This window comes from Ursus maritimus, unplaced genomic scaffold (assembly GCF_017311325.1).
Source record: "Ursus maritimus isolate PB19 unplaced genomic scaffold, ASM1731132v1 scaffold_24, whole genome shotgun sequence".
Lineage (NCBI taxonomy): Eukaryota > Metazoa > Chordata > Mammalia > Carnivora > Ursidae > Ursus > Ursus maritimus.
In genome coordinates, this window is record NW_024424897.1 from 12218425 (window position 1) to 12241218 (window position 22794).

Below are 22794 nucleotides of genomic sequence, written 5' to 3' on the forward strand. Positions count from 1 at the left end.
ATATATATAATATAATATAATATGTATATATAAAAGATTCCCCTCCTCCCCAGATTCTCAATTCTATTTCATTGACCTCTGTGTCTATGCTTTTGCCAATATCACACTGTCTTGATTATCACAGCCTTGTAGTGAGTTTTGAAATTGGGAAGCATGAGCCCTCCAAATTCATTCTTATTTTTTCAAGCTGGTTTTGGCTACTCTGGGTCATAGTTATTGCTTTTCATCAGTCTCAGTCATACAAGGATTCTTAGACATACAAAGGGAACATGATTGTTGTAGGGAAAAAGTACGTTTTAGGTTCCTAAGTGTTTTAGAAGTGGGAATGTGCAGATTCTTTGCCATGTTAGGATCATCAGACTGGCAATATATAAAATATGTTTCTAGAAGTACATGGGGAAAACTGACGTTGGGAGTTGTGAAATAATCCTAAGCACCTAAATTTATATCCATCGCATCTCTCACACTGTATTTCATAAGCTACACCAAGAACTACACATTTCAGCAAGAACTATTTAACCGAATTGTTTGAATACCTTGTCATTATTCTGCTTGGAATTTAAAATGCATCTTGTTACGTCTAACAACCATACGAAACACACCAGAATAAAAATGCTTCTAATTGAACCCTGGTTTCTGTTTCTCTGCCCTTTCACACCATGAGGAATCCCCGATGTGCCAAGTGATGGCATTTGGGGCTTAGTACCAAGAGGAGAAAGGGGGAGGCTATGCTGGAATGTGCACTGTAAATGAGGAAAGGTAACCATAACTGAACTTTTCAATGTCACGGTGCTTGTAAGAAAATCTTATTGAGACAATGAGTTCCAAAACTAGTAAGAAAAACTTAAAAAAAAAAACAAACCCCAAACAACAAACAATTCATCCTGAGTTGTACGTTATATTACGTATGATATTAATTTCTGGCATCAATTCAGAATTAAACTTATTTGTGAGTCTGTTTTCAGGATGTACACACCACCGGAATCCCAAAGAAACGCCTTGATTCTAGTAATTACCTGTGACTTTAGGGAGGAAATGGTGTCTTCCAGCTCTTGTCTTAGAGATGCCGGCATCAACCCTTTGAATTTGGTTTCATATTCTTGTCGTATATAAGTTATCTAAAGTGAAAAAAAAAATGACAGCTTATCAATTTTTCCATGGAAATGGTTGTCTTAAGTTTAAAAAAATAATAATATCTATTTATCACCAAAGTAAGTTTCATCAATAAAGATGAAACGACAGGAAACAGAATTACAAACTGAAAAAGGCACTTGGTCTGCCCTTGCGAGTCTGGGAGAGACAGTGCCAGAAACACTTTTATTTCTTTACAATCCCCAGGAACACAATTTTCAGCATTTGATAAGTGAAACACCTGCCCTCGCCTCACCACTCATGATATACGCACTATGCTAACCTTTCCTTGATCGGGATGTGGATTAAGATCGTGGCACACGTGATTTGAGGACAACTCCTGCTATGTCGTTGCTTTGATGAAGACACTCCCTCCACCTGGCTAGGTACCGGGGCGCTCGCTATAATCCACAGGATGAAGAAGCATCTACGCTGCTGTCTCCACAACACAGGTAGACCAGCGTGTCTTGCCATTGTGATCTTCTCTGGCTCGTGGGCTTCCCTCTCCCCCCAGAACACAGTCAAGACTGGGCTCAGCTAACGGATGGATCCCCGGGGTCGTAAAGGAAAGTTCGGTGGCTCATCCATTCATCTCTCTAAAAGCTACAGACAGAAGCAAGGGAGGAAGGCAGAAGGAAAGTCTTTGGCGGGATGTGCCTGAGCAGAATGAAGAGGTGCACGAGGGTGAGCATGCGTGTGCCTCTTGGGGTCTTTCTCCAGCTATGTTGATTTCTCTTCCTCCTAATCTGAGATGCGATGGAATTAAAAAGCCTATTGCATGTGCCGTGTGTGACTTAACTGAATATTAAAGCAGAACTGCACAGTAGCCCATAAATGATTCATTGGACGCATCTGGAAATAAGGTGTAACATACTATGAAAATATGTGCAACTGAGCTCAGTTAGACAAGTCGATGCACTGATTTACTGAGGATAATTTAAAATCTTTATCAGCCTTTAATTCCTAACTTTTCTTAGGCTAAACCGAATTAAGAAGAGTGTTCTAACAGCTCATTTCATTATCCACTAAAATCCCATGACAAATGTTCTAGAATATGATTTTTCAATTTTTGGCAAAGTGTTTTTGACATATGCTATAATCTTGTGATTTACACCTAAAAGAAAAACAGAAATAATGAAACATGATCTCTACCAGTGATGTAATATTTGATTTTTCCCACCTTCTCCTCTTGGACTTGAGTTCAATAGTTAGATCAAACTGAAAGGCACATGCAAAGCGAAACACATGCTCTATAAAACAGATCTTGAAGGCGACATTGATCGAGGGTCTACAAGCTACTATATTGACTATATTTTTCTATTGTTCGACACTGGCTCTGAAATTTTGAGCTGCTACCCTTTCAAAAGGGACTCCTGTGTGCTGTCTCCCTTGTATCCTTGTTCGGTTGGAGTGTCTGCCCACCATCTGTACGTCTGCAAGACCACTGAGCTGGGTATAATAATGCCCAACCCTACTTCCTTTCCTTTAGGACTTTGGCGACTTTTCTTTTCAATGTCCTCTGGCATCACATGTACCCATGGCAAAGTCTGAAGCCAGGCTGGGTTGTTTTCTGTGTTGAAGGTGACTTTCTTTCTCTGCTTGAATGCCTGTGAGATTTTCTTTCTCCTCGATTCAGGAACTCCACTGGCATATGCTTTGGTATTAACGGTGACCACTTTTCCAGAGACGTTGTGTATGCCCTTTCCATCTTTTCTTGGGGCCATCTTCCCTCAGTTTTAAGTACTTGGGAAGTGAAGGCCCAGCACTTAGGTTCTTCTGTTAATTCTCATAGTTTCTCTTGAACCCTTGTCCCCACTTCACTTTTCATATCTGATGGCCTTCTCCTACTGAAGGCTAGGCCACAGACAGCAGAACATTGTGTGAGCCGACTGCCCTTTGATCAACCTATCACATCACTTTTAAATTCAGTAGGCTGTATTTTCCAACTTTTTTTTTTGAGGATCTGGGCATTTCCACTTCCTGTCTACTATTCCTTTGTTTTTATGATTTCAGTGAATCTGAGTAAACTTAAAATGAGCTCTTGGAAAATCTGAAATTACCTCTCTTATGAATGAGACTATTGACCAGGAAAATATTACTACCCTGAATCCTTAAACCCAAATCCTGAATTTAAAAATCATTATACCAAGCAGAATCCTGTTACTTTAATAAAGTCATGGAAAACTTGAATCTGTTTTGCTCTATTCATAAGGTTGATAATGTTACTACCAGCAAACATTCATTGAGTACCTCCAATGTGCCAGATACAATTCTAAGTGCTTTAATAAGTGGTGAATCCTTCCGACAACCCAGTGAGGTAAGCACAGAGAGGCGAGCAAGCCATGACTGGAACTCAAGGAGTCTGTCAAGCATGTATTCTTAGCCACTATGCTCTGCTATTTCTCAGATAACCTTTCCAAATGCTGAAATGTTTCTTCCACCCCCAAAGGAAAAGGACATCGCAGACACAACTAGTTAGAGAAGTTCCATCCACTATACACTGGTGCTCTCCCCAGTATAACAGGGGCTGAGAAAGGGGGCGGAGGTACTGCCATCCTTCCAGACATCCATCTATTCTTTGCTTTTTTTTTTTTTTGATGACTACAAGAACAACAATGACAACAATAATTTATTCCTCATACTTTCCCGTTGGTTTAAAATTTTAATTGAAGATTTATAGATAAGACTAATTTAAAAAATCTCTACAAATGCAATGCACATATTGACCTAAACTAGAAGTTCCATAAATCCCCCACAGATGCACACACTGTAAGGTCCAACCAGTGAAGGCTGAATCTAAGTTTGTCACATGGCAAAATGAGAAAGAGGAAGGAAAGAATTAGCTTATATTCTTTCATATCACTTTCGGCTTCTGTTACTATTTTTCTATCCCCACCTCTGACCCATGATGTGTTTGAGGGGGAATAACGAGGGGGTGATAACACTTATCTCTGGACTAATCACAAACTATGAACTGCTAAATACGCCAATCTCCCTTTGTCTTCCTGCCTTTCCACGTCTCTCTTGTCGTCTGAATCTGGTCTTACAACAGGTCAAGAAGCCAGAGGAAGTTGAACTGATCTAAGCAAAGGATTTGATGGATGTACAATTCCTTTTCCTAAGGGAAATGAAGTTTTTACATATAAATCTATCTTATTATTAGGTTTGAATATTAATTTTCATTAGCATATACTGTCCAATTACACTCGTGAGGGCTATATTAGTTTATTAAATGCAGAAGCATTCAAAGACTGTTCTCGTGTAAGTAACTCTGGAAAGGCATTTCCAGGACTGTTTTGGCTCATTTCCACCCCACCTCAGCACTCCCACTGCCCTCTAAGAGCACTGTGCATAATTATCTCCTTTTCCACATTCCTCAACCGCCTCATGCCAAACAGACATCAGTCTCCCCCCTCCCTCTTTCCTTCACCTTCTTCCCTTTAGCAAAGAAAATCAGGAAACGTAGGACATCGTGACAAACAACGACATTCCTGTAATGTAATAAGACCCCTGGACGCTGAGTGGAAATGGCGTATGTGTAACATGGCGCCCACGTGACCAAAGATAGCTGTCTCCGCACCATGGCAACAGACTGCCCACCTTTCTCTCGAAGGCAGAGCACTGCCAATATTTCCTTTAATTTTTAAAAAGGACCATGAAGACTGAGAACATCCATAACTAGAGTTGAGTGTTACCCTCAAGTAAAACTTACATCCCGGGTAACTGGACAAATACTCATTTGCATAAACAAGAGTCTACGGAGCGTGCAACATCTGTGGTTGACTTGAGCCAATAGGATCTCTGGAGAAAGAAATTCAAAGTGCTGTTGCAAAAAGTGAACCTTGGAAACCTTACAATTTCACTGAAAATATGGAAAGACAACGGAAGCATATTTTGTGGTGTTTTTATTGAAAAACACTATCAACTAGTCATGTTGACGTGTCAAAATCATGCCAAATACGTCCCCCTCCTGTGATGGAACAAAACAATAAGATGGAAGCCTGCAGCTTTATACACACAACTTAGGGACGGTGCCTCAGCCACAGGTTATTTTATTGTAAGCTTCGATGCGCCCAAGATGGCATTCACTTCTGAAGAGGTGAGGAAAGGGGAGGCCACGGGGGTTCCTGTGTCACACGCCCCTGCACAGTCATTTGTGATTGTTTTCTGAGGTAAGAGTGAAGCACTTTGGGAAAATGACGGTGCCTGATATTACTTTCCAAAATCCAACGAGCATTTTGGGGGTCAGCTCAGCAGAGGAAAAAGGGAACCAAGTCAGACTTGTACTGATGGCATCTCTGAACTATCTCCCCACTTTTCCGTGTCGCCCCGGGACCATCCCAGTCCGGGATGCCTTCGTCTCGCACCTGACCCACGGCAATAATGGTTATGTTGGTTTTAGTTTTTGACTCAAATTTTCTTAACATTTAAAATCAAAATCAAATCCTTTAATGAGACCAACAGGGTCCTGCACCGTCTGGCCTCTATCTGCCTCGCAGCCCCTGTCACTCACCCGTCCTCTCACTTCCAGACACCAGACTCCTTGGCTTCTTTCCGTCCGCGCACCAGGTGCCTGGATGCCTTTTCCCACAGCAGGCCCGTCTCCTTTTCCTCTGCCTACGTGCCTGTCCGGTGGGGTTCTGCCATCCTCCGTCTAGATCTCAGGGCGTGGGGGCCCCGCAGCGCGGTGGTGTCGGGGCTGCTGCTCCGGGAACTAGGCAGGCCCTGGTGTGCGGGCTGCGTCCGGGGCAACCGCCTCGCAGCTTCAGATGAGCTGGAGCCCGCTGCTGTGGCAGGCAACAGCCTTCCTCAGTTTCCTTCTGAGAACGGGGGCCACACCAGCGCTCGCTTTCAAGCTGTGACCCAGTCTCTCGTCATTTAGCTGGCAAGGAGCCCTCTCAGCATTTTTGTCCCCTTTACTCCTGGGACTTCTCTCCCCGCTGCCTCTGCCTGCTGATGGGCTCGGGACCCTGTACTCGCGGCTTTGGCTTCACGCACCAGGCTGGGGTTTTGTTCTGTTTCCAGGTCACACGCAGATGTCCATTCTGCTTTTGACTCTGAATACCTTTTACTTTTTTTTTTTTTTTAAGAGATTTTTAAATTTATTCGTTTGAGAGAGAGAGAGCAAGCTAGAGCATGAGCAGGGGAGTGAGGCAGGGGGAGAGGGAGACTGAGAGGCAGACTCCCCGCTGAGCAGGGACGGGGCTCAAACCCAGGGCCCCGGGATCATGACCTGAGCCGAAGGCAGACACTCAACCAACTGAGCCAGCCAGGCGCCCCCATTTTACTTTTCTCTTTTTGTATTTTCTCTTTTAATACAGTCTTAATACCTCTTAATACAATAAGAACCCAGACTCTGGAGCGGGAAAGTCAGAACTGAATCTGAGTTGGGTCCCTAAACTGCATGCCCTGGGAAGGTTAATTTCTCTGTACCTCAGTTTCTTTATCAGGAAAATGGGAATTATAAATTCTCAAGGCTGCTGTGAGATTAGGTGACTTAATGTATGTAGAAGTTTTACAAGAGTGGCATTTAGTAAATAAATGTTCAATAAATGTTAGTTATCATTACATCATATAATGGAGACTATACATATATATTTCATTACCTTATATCTATGTATATTATGAATTTTATATATATATTGAATTTAGCCAAGCCTCTAGCACTACACTTTTTAACATCTAATTATTTGCAATGCTAGAAATCCTGCTAGCAAATTATTTGCATATATTTGCGATTAACTTGAGGGTTCCATTTAAACCTCTTTTTGCATTTTTTAGTATCTACGGATTGAGAAAGTACATCATGACGAAAAGCTCCTATGAATTCAGAATGAATTTTAAGTGAATTTGTATTTTATAATTAAACTCATCTACATACCTTTGGAAAGCAAGGTTTTGGCTCCTATTATTTATCCTGGCTACCGAGCGTGATTGGGGTATGGATGAGTTTTCTCAGAGCCTTGCCAAGAGCTCTGCTCCACAGGTAGGAATCACTGCTCCATGCTGAATGATTTAAGGAAAGGACCTCAGCTTAAAACTCTCTCCATCCAGCCTGGATTTCTATCGATGTATATGGAAGGGTTGGGGGAAATTATCAGAGGCTTCTTCTCATTGTGGATTCGTGTATTCAGAACTGTGTCCTAACACCTGGCTTAGCTGAACGCTATAAAGCAAATGGAGTTTGACTGTTGAAGAAATTGTAGGGGGTTGGAGATGAGGGAAAGAACAAGAGGTAAATTTGGAGCAGAGTATATATTCTGAGAGAGGGTGAACATGGGTGGGCACTGCAGTGGGGGGTTTGGAGTGAGTGGAGAACATCAAAGAGACGCTGGGCTTCTGAAGGGTGGTGACAGGTGGGTAAGAGGTGGGCAGGAGAGGGACACAGGGAGGGAGGTTACTGGGGGGGATCTGATAGAAGGCGAACAGAAATGCGGGGGATGTTTCTGAGCGACGGGCCTTTGTGCAGCAGAAAGTTTTTGCGTGGGCTTTTTAGGGGAGTGAGTATATAAAACTCAGTGGTTTGATACTGAATTCCATGTGGTTTAAAGAATAAGAATGAAAGAAACTGTAGTAAAAGATGGTGCCAAAATAATGCTCTAGTGCAGCTGAGAAAAAATGCTCTGCCTTCTAAGAAATGTCATTTTTATTGGGGTTAAGGTATTATGCGTTGCCACAGCAACTGCCAAGAGAGATCCTTTTTAAGAAAGGCACTCTGCGGCAGAGCGGGTGGACTTCGATTCTCAAATACAAAGTGAAAATGTACAAGTAACCATAATTTTCTCAACGGTCTTCAGAACGTTCATTTCCCCCCGTCTTCAATATGGTTTTACCTTACGGTTCTTTATTGCAACGGGGGCCCCCTCAGACCAAGGCTGCAGTGTATAGGACCCCCTCGTTTCCTGTACATGGGGACCAGTCTCCACCCCAAGGGAGCAAAGCCTGCTGCAGACGGGACCCTGAGCCTCCCAGCAAAGTGGATGGCTGATGAAGGAAGCAGCCACCAGCCCCTCTAGTGGGAGGAGAGCATGAACTAGTTTCTGAAAAGGGGTATGGTTTTAGGAGGAAGGCACAATTTTCTGGTACTGTGGAGAAGACGGGGGCCTGAGGGTGAAGACAACGGTCCGAACCTAGCACTTCAGTTAGCTTCGGGTGCTCTAAATTCAGGTGCGGGTAGTTGGAAAGGTTCCAGGCCGCACAAAGAAACCTGGGTCTCCTACGTCTATTCATAAGAATCAACATACATAGAAAAGATGGGAAGCAGGTATGATAATCAGGGGCCAGAAAATGACCAATAAACTGCCCAAATATGTCCACGAAGCAAAGACTTAAATACATATCTAATAAGACGACTGAGGTCGTGGCATGAAATAAACATGTGTGAATACTAAAATTCTGGAGGATTGTTGCACATAAGCGGTACCCTTTCCCTCCTGATGTCAAAGAAAAACCTGAAACCCTGTTTCAGATCTCCTATAAACAAATGTGGCCTTTGGAAGTACTCATTTAGAGTTTCACAAGATACATGTAGTGGATATTCGTCTCACCCTCCAGCATTCATTCGAGAGGCTTCTGGTTACTGGAACATACCCCTCCCCCACACTGTCCACCCAAGGTCATTGGGGTGGAATATGTGATAAGGTCTAGCCAATCATCGCATCACATTCCCCTTGTGCTGGGGTCATTTGGGGCCTAGGTACATGATCCAGGTTGAGGTAACTGGAGTCACCAAGAGTCACAGGACAAGCTCATCCACTAGACTTCGCCCAGGGGATGTCATTCGGGGGTTGCGACAGCCATCTTGCTACCACAGAGTGAAAGCTGGACTGAGAAGGGAGCCAATCCAGCAAAGAAGAGCTGAGAAGTGGAGAGAGAGAAATTGGGCCCTTTGTCCAGCTGACCTTGAAGTTCACCCTGTCCTTAGATTTTTTAGTTTGGGTTGCATTTTCTGTCACTTGCAACCAAAATAGTCCTGATTGAAACAGGGTAGAACAGGCAAAATATTAACTTGTATCTATGTGTTGCATCTGTTTGACCAGGGGTCAGCAAACTTAGGCCTACAGGCCAAATCTGGCCCGCCACCTATTTTTGTAAATAAAGCTTTATTGGAACACAGAAACACTCATTTGCTTATCTATTATCCGTGGCTGCTTTAGCATGACAATGGCAGAGCTGAGAGATTTTGACAGAGACCCCATGGCCCGCAGGTTAAGCCTAAGCCATTTTCTCTCTAGCCCTTCACAGGACTTCGGCTGATCCCTGCGCTGGATTGAGAACCACAAGGTGGGGAGTGTGCTTGTTTTGCTGACGGCAGAAGCTCCCACATTCATCTTGGTGCCTGGCATATGGTAGCAACTCAGTAAATATTTGCTGAGTGAATGAATGAATCCGACTTCACAGCACACACGTGTTAGGTCTGTCTTTGTCTTCAGACGCCAGGATCTCCAGAATGTCCAGAGTCAACAACTCGCAAAACCTTTCCCGAAATACAAATGGCAGATTCTGTCATCAGGGTCCTGCAGTCTTTAATCAGCGGTGTGGCTACGAATAGTCAGGCTGACTTCAGAGCTGAGGACAACGGAGGCAAACCCCAGGGCCTGCAGGGCTGCTGAAATCTGCCCTGAGGGAGGGGAGTTCGCTTCATCCCTGTTCTGCCCCCTCCTCTAGCTTCTTCCCCCTTTCCTCACAGCCAGACTTTTTATAGGGTCACCACATTAAATGACTCCTGCTTCTTGGTGCGTGTGTATATGTGTGTGTGTGTGTGTGTGTGTGTGTGTGTTTCTCCTGAAATTAAATGCTGGCTCCTTTCTCACTGGAATATATTAATTTGGTTTCTATTCCTAATGTTTTTCTCCTAAACAATACCATTGCTGGAATTTTTCTTCATATACATTGATTTACGGTAGGAACACACCCTTACTTCAAAGATCGGCTGGGAGAAGTCTTAGAGGACTGTGATGCTTGCACCATTTCTGGAGGCAGAGACTGAGAAAGGATGAATGGGGAGCCTGGGGAGGTACGTGCTGGAGAATGTGGACACGGGGAGGGCCGAGTTTATATGAGTTCAAGGGAAGCAACATTTCCACTTTACTTCGGAAGGTCCATCTCCAAAAGGGTTTGGAGAGAACACTTTGGGGAGGGGTGGTGGTTTTCACCATCCTCCTCTCAGAGACAGAGCGGTCAGCCCTTTCTGGGTGCGGCCAGACTTCGTGCCAAGGTCACGTCCATCAATGAGGACCAAAATCCCAACGAAGACTCCTGAGACTTTTAATTGACTTTCTTAAATTGAAGACCCAGGAAGCCTTATGGAGAGAGACTGATACTCAGTGTGGTTGGCAAGGGTTTTGGACTCCAGTTGATATTTGCTCTTTGTGCACTGAAGTAAGGTCGGAACACTTGGCATACGGTAAACGCTCAGCGAACATTGTTTTAATGAGTTATTGACTGAACAGAGCTATGGTTGGATAGATAGTTGGGACCTTGAAATTATGGAGGGCAGTAAAAGTCATCCCGTCAAGTTTCGATTGAATGTAATAGAAAATAAAGAGAAATCAACACTGACAAACAGCTGCTATGCCAGGCACCGTATCAAGGAACTGATACATAATCTTCCACCTGCTGTCAAGACGCCATCCAACCTTTCCATAAAATCTGAGAGACAGATAATATCGTACCCATTTCACAGATGAAGAAATAGGCCCACAGTGAGTAACTGCTAGACCCAGGGCTGAAGCCAGACATCTAAACCCACACTGTGCCAGGAGGTGGGGGGTGAGGGCCACTGGGGGGTGGGGGGTGAGGAGGATTCCTCTGGAAATATTGTAAAGAAATGTCAGGAGGGGAACAGCCTGGGCCTCGGGGACAGCGGGAGCAGCTGGAGTGATCTAGGAGAGCGAGCGAGCTCTGGTTCAAAGGCGAGGCATGGGAAGGTCCTATTACAGAAGCTGATGATGACCTAGCTTGTAAAAAATAAAAGTGTGAGGTGACTGAATGAGGATTCAGGCCTCAGCCACGGGCCCAGAAGAGCGCTATCGCTGGAGGTGGGGAAATGGGTGGAGGGAGTCTGCCTGTGTGTGGGTGGGAGGGAAGACATGGTTTGGGTTTGCATTTACTTAGTTTGAGGTGCCGGGGAGCTGCTGGTGAGGAGAGGCAGCCGTGAAGCTTATGAGAAAGGCCGGGACTGGATGCCTGAGAGGCCTGGGCCGGAACAGCAAGGTGGAGCCTTAGGAACGGAAGGGCTCTCTGAAGGGGGAAGGGGAGACTAAGAATCCCCCAGGAGCAGAGAGTCACCCACAAGGAGCTCCACCATGCAGGGCGCAGGAGAAGCGGAACAAGAGAAAGGTCAGGAATGGTGGGAGAGGTGGGCTGAAAGGCCGCGGAGTGGGGAGCACAGCCTTGGGTTTCACAGGAAGGGGCAGCTGCAGGGAGGCCAAGGACCGTGGGCATCTTTTGCCTCCCAAGCTGTCACCACGTGTGAAGCAAAGCCATCTCGACCGCGTATCAGTCCTGAGAGATTTGGGTGAACAGCAATGCTACGCGTAAGAGTTTAGGGCGGAAGTAGTGTGTTGGTAAATACGGCATTTCCTATTTTAAAGCAAAAGTTACAGTAGGAGTACCCACGTCTACCCTTCAGTTAACTATCACCCCAAATATCTGATCTAGTCTGAGATTTCTGACCTGGGTTGAAGGCATTTTTCAAAAGAGGCAAGCTATGACTGCTCTTTCTTTTCTGCATATTTAAACTCTTGACAATAATAAATAAGCTAAATCTCTCCCTCAGAGTACCAATTACCTCCTCATGTTGGAGAAGGCATGTCTCGCCAGATGTGGCGTCCTATACAAAGCACAGAATAGGCATACAAAGGCGGCCCCTGCCCCACCGGCGCGCCCGGGATTTACTGAGGCGGTTCCAATTAACCGTAATGAGGATTTTGTGCATGAATCCCTTACCTCCCAACTAATGGGAGCAGAGACCCCACAACCTCACGGCAGAAAATTTCAAAACACCATTGTGAACAGTCACTGACTAAATTCACGAGTTGTTCACCTTTACACAGCAGAGATAAAAGGAATGTTCATTCAATTAAAAGTTAGGGAACGTGCAGTTATCCAAAGGCTCCATTCAGGCTTTCTGAATGACAACGGTCGGGATGTGGATCTGGCCAACGCTTACTGGTGATGACTCCGCATAGCTCCGCGCGCAGGAGCAAACGGTTTTCGTCCCCCAGAAGCTTACACATTTGACATCAGACATGTAAAAAGGAGCTACATAAAAACACAACTGAAGCGTAACAGGCCAAGGAAGGGAATCGGAGATTGATTACTTCTAAGTGGGATAATGGGAGCCTTCAGAGAGGTGATGAGATTTGACGGGGGCTGTGGAATGAGTAGGAACTTTCTGGATGGAGGAGAGGGAAGAGCGGCAAGCATGCAGGTGAACGTGTGTGGCATGCTTCGGGACTGCCAAGTGGTCAGGTGTGGACGGGGGTCGTGCGGTGGCCAGGGGACGAAGGACACAGGTAGAGACTGCTTCTAGTTGGTTTTTTTCCCCTCAACTGCTTATCCACACTGTTGCCAAAATGCAGATCTGACCATGTTGCCCCCCCACCATCATGAAAGCTCTTCAGTGACTTTTTTTTTTAACCTATAGACTAAGGACAACCTTGTTGGCATGGATCACCTAAGAACCTTCTCAGCTGATCTTACTTTCTAGGACACCTTGAGCTCCAGTGAGGACCTGCGTTCCCCCCGCCCCAAATCCCATGCCTTTTCATGCCTTATGCCTTCACGCATGTTGTTCAGTGCTCTCTCCTCCTCTTGACCAGCTAGAGTGCTACTCACTGTTCTCGCAGAGACCTTCTCTCTGGGACACTTTTCCTTAGTCATCCGGTCAGGCTGACCACTCCCTCCTCTAATATGCTTCCAAGGGTGAAGCATCTAGCACTTACGGTTGTTGTGATGGCGGTCATCATCACCACCCTCGACAGCTGACAATCACTAAGTGTTTTCTATGTATTACGTACCACGCTGCATCCTTCTGCATATATTATATTTTATTTACTCTCTCTATCAATTCCATGTGGTACCTTTATGGCTATTTACATATGAAGAAATAAGCTGAGAGAGGTTCCTATCTTATTCACAGCCACAGAGCTAGTTGGCAGGTGCGCTAGGACCCGTATCTAGGTCTTCCGTACCCCAGAGCCTCTGTTTTACTTCATTGTCACAGGATAATCATTTATGCATTGTTTTCTCCTCTTAGACTGTGGGTCCCCTAGGATAGGTTCTAGGTTTTACTGGAGATCAATGCTATTTAAAAAGTAAGATTACATCATTATTGAGCTGAAGTTTGAAAACATTACAAGGATTGTTTTTGCCCACATAAAGGCATTTTTGCCAGCCTCTTATGTAGGCTGGAGTTTGCACGAAGCAGAACATCGCCGACCACATACATCTGGGCTCTACACCTGCTCCTGGTCTGATGCAGAAATGGCCCAAGAGCAGCGCACGTCCAGTGCGAGAGAGACTGCGGTTTCTGTTTTCACAAATCAGACACTCTGGTAGGAATATTAACTTGGCTTGGTCTACTGGGACGTATGCGAAAGTAAAATTTCTGTTAGAAACAGTTACATTAAAGTATCTTTTAAAAACTCGGGTACGTTGTTTCTGTCTTCAATAAAACCCGCACAACCCCAAGAAACTGTGGGGAGATTAGCAGGACGTTAGATTGAGCAAGAGGCTTCCTCTTCTAATCTTTTTTTCGTTATTATTTTCACTAGTGTGCTTTTCCAGGAATGTCTCGGCGCATTCTTTATAAAACTGTTGCCCAGATCTTTTTTTAAAACACATCAAACCACAAAGGTCAAGTAAAGAGCAGGAAGATTTTGTTCTTGCAGTTGAAGACATTTCTTTAATATTAAAAATGTACTGAATCTAGAAACATTCTGATGATGTCTGAAAAGAATTCACAGTGGAGAAGTCAAGACACAAAGGAAAAAGCGCTAGACAACCGTTGCTGGCTGAGGGATCCTCGTCGGGACAGCTTTCTTCGTTACTTCAAGGACAGAGAAAAATCACTATAGTAAATTAGAAAAAAAATTCCCTAAACATTAGGTGCTGATATTATGACTAATGTTATTCTTCATGCTTATTGGCCTTCAAGGTAAAATACATCACAGCAAGCATTTCAACTACCTCATTTATATGTGAAAACAAACAGGAAGAGTGTCTTTTCTAATTCAGATTGAATTCTAGAGCTTTTGTTTCTGCTACTTATTTCCAAGCATTGGAGGCCACTGTAAGATCTTTCTGTGTGGCTCGCGTGCCCAAGTGGGTTGCTCAGAACTCCACAAACGTTTCACTCCCCGCTTCATCCTGTACATAAATTTAAAACCAATGGTGGCAGCAGAAAGTCTGAGAGTTGGGGAATAAGGATACCATTTATCTTGCATCATGCTAACATTTTTTTTCCCAGTCTCGAGAAAATCTTTTTGTGATAGATTTTCTTTGAGAAAATGAATCTTGCTTCCTCCTGGCCTTAAGAAGATTTTATTTTATTTTATTTTATTTTTATTTTTTAAAGGAAATTTTAAATGGACAGGTGGGCTTATATGACCATTGTCATGTTCAGTGATCTTGGAAAAATAAGGGTGGTTGACTCAAACTTAGGTTAATATGTAATTTACGTGTCCCGTAAGGCAGAGCACATGTTTGATGGAATGAGCACTTTCAGAAGAGTCCACTGAAATTTTTAATTTCATCTACCCAGCTGGCTCAGCTGTGTTGTTGGCCAAAAGTCGTAACCAGAAGCAGCCTGGGGGAGAGGCGGGTAGCCACCCAATATTAGCATTAGGTGCAAAGTATCAAAGGATGGCTAGTCTTGGGCACAGGGGCCTTTAAAACCACTGTCTCAGGATTTCTGGGCCAACCTTTACGGTTTCATTCAAACGATTCCATGCCAATGGGACGTAGAGCCTGGTGGGTAGTCAGCTGGGAATCCACTAGGCTCAGAGCAGCTGCCTCAAGGAAGCCGCGCCCCCAGTGTGCTGAGGACTGGACCCAGACATCGCGCACCGGGCCCTACCTCTCCGCCTCTCCTCTTCAGTGCTGAACCCCTCATCGTTCTCGTACCAGTCTATGCTCAGTGAGGAACACAGAGGAAGAATCCAACCCTGTCTCCAAGGAGTTTCCAATTTTGTTGGGAAACCAAATTAGCCCACAAACATGACACATTTAGCTCTGGGGAAACTGAGCATCATAGAATCTTGGAAAAAGAGATCTTTGTGGCATGGGAGAGTTTGGGCGGTCAGAGCTGTACTCCCAAAGGAAAATAGCAGTTGGATGGGCAGACTTTCACGAAAGGAAATTCCAGGTGAAGAAAAATACCCCGTGGGCATGGCTGGTACAGAAGCTGAGAGCCTGTTGAGAGGAGGCCTGCCTGCGGGGGGTGGGGGCCCAGACACAGGCCTGGAGAAGTCATCCAGACCACAAGAGCCCCTGGAACTGGGTAGGGAAGTCTCTTCAAGCCGGAGAAAACACCACCGCAGTGGTATTTAAGGAAGACTAGTGAGAGATGAGAGGCAGGGACGCCAGCTAGGAAGAAGCTACTTCCTCCAAACTCAAGGTGATTAGGATTCAAAGATGACAGCCGCGAGGGTGGAGGGGACGAAGAGAACTGAAGAAGGGGGAGAAATCACAGGACTTGGTGATGAGATGTTATCAGGTGTGACTGATGGAGGAGGCAGAGTCCGAGGCAACAGCAAGCACACGCTTCCTCTCGATCCTGCTGACACAGTTAGGGCTAGATGTCCTCACGGATGGACTATCTCGATACCTTTGGCCTCTTGGTTCCCGCAGGTCTTAAGTCAGCTCCGGCTGCTCTACCCAAATTCCACAGCCCTGGGGGCTTACACAACAGGCCTCCACGTCTCCCGGTTCTGGACGCTGGGAAGTCCAAGATGAGCAAGCCAACAGGGTCAGGCTCTGGTGAGGGAGCCCTCTGGCCGACTTACAGCCAGCCACCTTCTCGTGGCCTCCTCATACGGTGGAAAGTGAGCCAGACCTCTCGTGTCTCTTCTTGTGAGGGCGCTAATCCCAGCCCTGACGTCACTAACCCCCACAGGCCCCATCTCCAAATACCATCACACTGGGACTTCGGGCTTCAACGTAAGAATTTTGAGGTGACACAAACATCCAGCCCATAATTCCACTTCACTTTTTTCTTTTTTTGAGAAAGAGAGAGCGTGTGCACAATTGCGGGGGGGGGGGGCAGAAAGAGAGGGAAAGAGAATCTCAAGCGGACTCTACACCCAGCTCGGAGCCTGATGCAGGGCTCGATCTCACCACCCTGAGATCCTGACCTGAGCTGAAATCAAGAGTTGGATGCCTAACCAACTGGGTCACCCAGGCGCCCCAGTACCACACTTCACTTTTCATGACCACCACTTCCACACTCCAGATAGTTTTCAGCCTCACTCTGCTCGAGTCACTGGGCCTTTTCACGTGCAAGCCCAGATCTAAGAGCCACTGAGACAATGCAGATAAGGATGGGAGGCACATTAGTAGCTGAGGCCCAGCGGCTGGAGACAGCAGAGTTCTCTTCCATTTGCGGATTTACGACCCAGTGGCCGCAGGCCCCAGGCGATGGTGGTTTATTTCATTAACCCCGTTGGTTTGCACGAACTGCCTTTCCCCTCTGCCTTCTGCTCCAGGCCACTGCTAGAATTAGAGCTTGGGGCCAATGAAACTGAGCCCAAGAATCCTGCTGCTGTAGTGGGGAACTTTCTCTCTCCTGCGGATTTGAGCCTGGAAACACAGGCCCAGGAATTGCTAGCGGTTATCTTGCAACCACGAGGGGGACAACCTGCAGACAATGGAGCCAGCAATGGGGACACAGAGCTATAAAATAGAGAGAGAACTGGCTTTTGGTCACATAATTTGATTGTAATTGGATTAAGCCTCCTTGGAAGCCAATACTACTTCTCAGTTACAGGAACCAAAACATTCTTAACTGTTTAAACCAGTGTGAGTTTCAACCGGCTATTTCTAATGGACTATTTGACAGGGGCTGAGATTCTCTGCCAAGGCTCTTGACTTTGCACCTGACCCCAGCCCACCAGCCAGTACCAATGACGTGAGGATGGCCACTATTTAAAAGTCACCACACCCTACTGACCGGACTGGGGGATCCTTGGGCACTGACCTCTGGCCCACGCCCCACACCACCTTCTGCACCTCCAACTACCTTGCCCCGCTCCCTCCTCACTGTTATGTGCATCCCAACTCTGCTCACTCAAAGCCTCCCTACTTTCCCAATTAGTGGGTTACTTCCCACGTGAGCTCTCTTGCTGACTTAACCTGGACTTTACACACTAACATCTGATGTTGCGGGGTCCTCCGGGCCAAACCCCAGCTCTGGGTACTGCCCACCATCTGCTTTCCCCATCTGGAGGCTCTCTTTTGCCGCTGCAGAAAGTAAACAACAACAGTAACACACACACACACACACACACACACACACACACACACTATTTTGATAGGCTCAACTACAAATTCATGCTATTTAACTTCAGTGGACCTTCTCCACTGGGGGCAAACCTTTTGCTGGCCTCTGTTTTACGTTGGGTGGTGGGCCTTCACCACACAGCTTCTGTCTCACAAGAGACCTACACCCAGCAGCCAGTACGCTGACGATCTGCCCATGACTGGCCTTGGTGTGATTCCGGCCCTCGTGGCGCCTGTGCTCGGTGAGGCTTTGGGTGCTACCGGGGGAGCACCATGGAAAATAACTATCCCAAGACAAGGGGTTTGGTTATTTGCAGTGGGTCTCGATTGACGCCGACCCTCAAAGCAATAATTTCAGAGAGCAAGGTATAAATCGATACAATTAGTAAGTGGAAGTGATTAAGGACAAGACCACTTTAAAGCAAGTGCCGCCCAATCTCCTGAAAACACAACCAAACTGCCTCCAAGCGAAATTGCTTTTGTTCTTACTAACAAGCACTAATAACAAGTAATGGGAGGTTCGATTGATAATTAAAGAAAAAGGACACTTCACTTCTGAGCTTTCCGAAGCGAGGCAATATTCTTTTCCAATTATGAGAGTCTGGCAAGACATAGGCAAGATACTCTGGTTTCTTTGTACTCTTCTCCCTTTATTTCAGAGTTTATATGAATGAAACACGATGAGTAATTCCTCCTCTCCGGATCCTCCAGGATATTATTTAAACCCTGGCATCTGGTCTCAGGGAAATTAAATGCTAAGTCAGAGAGGAGTATTTGAAAAAGAGCTGACATCTGGTTTTGTACTACCCATCCCTGGAAGTACGCAGTGAGAGCAGAGGAAATGAGTGCGTGGCTGGCTCCCGGGCCCTGGTGCTGGTGGGGCTGGTGCCTTTGGTGTAATGCACACCACAGCGTTCCCTTTTATAAAGTGGGGGATTAGTGCCACCTTCTTTGTAGCCATGTCGTGACCTCTATAATGCTTCTTAAATTGAGGACAATGATGGACCCACCAAGCCTCAACCCATGATTTAAATCTGATCTGACAGTACTTAAACCCAGAAGTCCAGAAGGCTAATGGTTGAACAAGCTTGGGAAAATGTGCAGGGAACCAAACGTAGAAGCCCAAGGAATTACAGACAGTAATCACAACTTCAGGGCAATGGGGTAAGGGAATAAAAGGATATTTTCTGAGTTGGTACCTGTTACAGGATTGACTTAAACTGTGGTCCCACTCTGATGTACTAGAAAGAAAAAAAAGGCCAACCAAATAAAACAACACCAAAAAACCCCAAATAACCCCCCCAAACTCTAAAATCCTATATTCTTTTCTCTTATACCTCTATAATTTATTATATCACAGATATGCATTTTAAAAACATTTCCACTTTGATGTAAAAACGAAAGGCCCATTGAAAGGAGTCCAAGAGAGGCTCACACTTAGCAGTGGGAATTAGGGCGAGAATTAATTTCAGGAACAAGTGTATTTTACATTTCATACATTCAGGTAGACAAAAACGGAAACAGCATTAAGGTCAGTTTGTATGATTTGTATCCCGAGAGTAAACTTACCTTCTGGAACAACCACAAAGAACAAAACGCACAAGAAACAGACATCACAGAACCCGTCCCGGCCCGGCGGTTAATACGCCCGGTGTCTCCCACCACCCGGGAAGTCTTGGCCAGCAGCTATTCCTGCCCTTCAGAGTGGGGCCCGACGCCTGGCACCCCATTCTTAGGGCAGTTACCCCATTTCAACAAAAAGAGACCTTATTAACCCAGTGACTTGTATTTTAGTAGTTTTCTTTTCCTAACTCCGATCCCCCACCTGGAAAATCCTGTTTGTGGTTAAGCCCTAAAGGTCTATATAATTCATAACCACGAGGGCAGAGAAGACTCTAAAACCAGCTGAGCACATGCGGCATTTGGGGAGCTACATTCCTGGGGTTCCACAAGCTGAACAGGAATCAAAGCTCTCTGACAACAACACAAAGTTAAACCCGCCTTCCCCCATGCTGGGTGGGAGAGGAACGGTTTCCTTTCCTCTCGTTTTGCTAAAATTTGAGTGGTTTATCTTCTCTCAGTCCAGCACTACTGACTCATGGAAAGAGTTTGTACCACCCTTTCGCCGAAACAGTTTGGAGGGACTCTTTTGTCTTTTTCTTTCTTCTTCTTCTTCTTTTTTTTAAGTTTTCATTTCAATTTCAGTTAGTTAACATACAGGGTAATGTTAATGTCAGGTGTATAATATAGTGATTCAGCAGGTGCATACGACCCCCCGTGCTCATCCCAGCAAGGGCACTCCTTACTGCCCCATCACCAGACAGGCTCTCTTTGACTCCCAGGCCAACACTATGCAAAACTAGTCCTCTGCCCTCACACAGAATCTTGTCCTCCTCCCCATCCTGTTCTGGTGTGTAATATTTTCACATTTTCTCACCACTTTCTCCTAGCCAAATGTCTTTTGGTAGAAGTTGTGACGGGTAACTGTTTCGAGGGATAACTGTTTCGAGGGATATCTTGCACTAGTATGTCTTTAACTGAAAAATAAAGTCTGGTCTCTGATACCTGAAATTGTGCCCCCATAACTTCAGTATGTGTATATATTTATCAGAGAGAGAGAGAGAGAGAGAGAGAGAGCACAAGCAGGGGGAGCAGCAGGTAGAGGGAGAAGCAGGCTCCCTGCTGAGCAAGGAGCCCAATGCGAGACTCGATCCCAGGCCACCCAGCCGTCCCTATAATTTCAGTTTTCAACAAGTCAGGAGAGCAAACATTTTTGGGAAAGGGGCAGCTGACCCTTCCCCGTCTTCACTGAAATCACACCACCAGCTTGACTGCTCTGTATTAAGACAAACTCTATTAATATTGCCTATTACTAATGACTCATTTCTCTTTCCTCCCAAAGAAGATTGAGCCCCAAGTGTTAGATTGACCAAAAAACCTAGATATAGCAGCAAGGAGTTTTTTTTTTTTTTTTTCTAAAGACTCTGGCTTTAGACCCGAGAGTCTGATATGCCAGACTAAGGTGCATGTATCATCGCACAGAAGAAACATAGGAGTTTGAGTTTGAGAAAGAGGTATGCCTGCGACTAGAAGTTTGGAAATCACTGTAATAAATGAGTGCTGGAGCCCCAGGGGATAGATGACATCACTGGGGAAGACAGACTATATAGCTGTGAGAAGTCAGAAAGAAACACCAGAAGGCAGAGGTTACACCCACAAAAGGAGTAATTGCCAAAGACCAGAAGTCAGTAGAAGAGATTATGAGGGACGTCTAAAAAGGAGCAGAAAAATCAGATTATGCTGGGTCAACAGGGCAATTCAGGTTAACTTCAAGAATCTCTTCCACGAGGCTATGGGCTCCTTCCGGGAAAGTTCCTCCCACTCATCTTACACTCCAAGCTAATGGTGCCTGGCCCGTAATGGGTGTTCAATAAATGTTTGCTGAATGAATAGGAGCCATCTCCTGTTAAAAATAGCTTGTTTCTCCCATGAGTGAGGCATCTCTTCTTTGAGGTTTACTGGTGCTTAGAGGAGGGTCTAAAACTCTTGTGTTCTGTCATTTTAAAAATATGCTCTAATTCTATCCTAATACAGTGGCGTAGATTTCCCTAACAAGCAGGTCAACTCACTGTCCTGTTGCTGTGCACTGTTATAACTCAGTTGGAATTTTTAAAACTCATCATTTAAATTCTCAGGAAACTTTCTATTTGCCGACAACATCTTTGTACCCACAAATGCGAACCCTTTTATCATTATTTGTCACCTGTTTAAAAACCAAATACCAGAAAGTGCCAACTTTGAAGACATCATGCATACTTCAGGCTTCCACCTAATCTTGCCTTCCCCCACACTTAGCTGCTCCAAATGTCACAGCTCGCAAAGGAGTGGGACGGGCAGCAATTAACCAACACAATCTTTACATACGCAAGCTTCACAAAATAGTCAATATAGGCATAAGCAGAATTTAGCAGTTTTAAGGATTAATGAAAACTCAGTTGACACTACTTCAGAATCATAAATCAGTCAGCCAACTCAGTCCAAACACTCATGGAATGTGTTATTCATACGGTCACAGATCAAGTGACCGTACTGACTGTGTACTGACTGTGCCAAGCACTGTGGGGGTGCTAGTGGTGGAGGGGCAGGTACCCAGATTAAGCCCGAGGTGAATGACTGGGTAATTAACTCATGTTACTGTCCTTGAAAGAATAACTCACTATTATAAAGAAATAAAGAAAATATTAGATAAAATACATTAACATGTAGAAAGACATGTCTACTACTGTTTCTAAAGGGAGATGCATTTCTCAGAAGTCCTTTGAGGTTGTTTGGCCGCGTGGGGAGGAGTAAAACAAACAGCAAGCAGCTGGCTGAAAAGAGAAATACGGTGAGCAGGTGGCAAAAAGGAAAACAGTAGTCGGTGGGCCAGGGATCTGAAGGTCAGACCACAGGGTGGCTTCGTAGAGACCTCCCCCTGATTGTGGAGTGACAGGTCCAGAAGCGGGAGTTGGGAGGGAGTGTGTATATGCAGTAAGGGGAGACGTACCCTCTGACCCCTAAATAGGGGGATTCTCCCCTTTGGAGATGAGGGTCTTGCACGGTGTATAAGAGACCCCACTGGTGTAGTAAGCATGGGCCAAGAAGTCACTCGTGGCAGGTGACGGGACAAGTGAGAGGCAGTGATGCTTCTATCCTGTGAGTGCAGAGGACTCTGAGGCTTTCTGTGTATCTGTCTGATGCTGCAAGTTCCCTATACCAGTCGCAGGTAAACTCTGTCTCCTCTGTGCGGAAAGCCGACTATGAGGCAGATAGGTCTATTACACGCACACACACACGAGCTAAGTACGTGTATCTATATATACGCACACACTGGGTGTGTGTGCATTCCTACTCTAATACATACTTGGCCCTAAAAGGAGTCTTGGCCTGGCGGGAAGGACAAAACATGGACATAAGGAATTATAATGAAGGTGACGTGTCTCAACCCCACCAAGAGTAACTAGCAGAAACCCTCGGGGGCGCCTGGGTGGCTCAGCTGGTTAAGCATCGCCTTCTGCTCAGGTCATGATCCCAGGGTCCTGGGACTGAGCCCCACATCGGACTCACTGCTCAGTGGGGAGCCTACTTCTCCCGTTGCCTGCCACTCCCCCTGATTGTGCT

At 45.5% G+C, this 22794-nt stretch overlaps 1 protein-coding gene across 7 annotated transcripts in view; it reads right to left on the reverse strand.

The window, feature by feature from the left end:
* CEP112 (centrosomal protein 112) overlaps positions 1-22794 on the reverse strand; it is a 413330-nt gene that overhangs the window by 30742 nt on the left and 359794 nt on the right. For all 7 annotated transcript variants that reach the window (XM_040640361.1, XM_040640362.1, XM_040640360.1 and 4 more), the window contains one exon: positions 1017-1118. In XM_040640361.1, coding sequence (XP_040496295.1) covers positions 1017-1118 — 102 coding nt within the window. The remainder of the gene's footprint in view (positions 1-1016; positions 1119-22794) is intronic.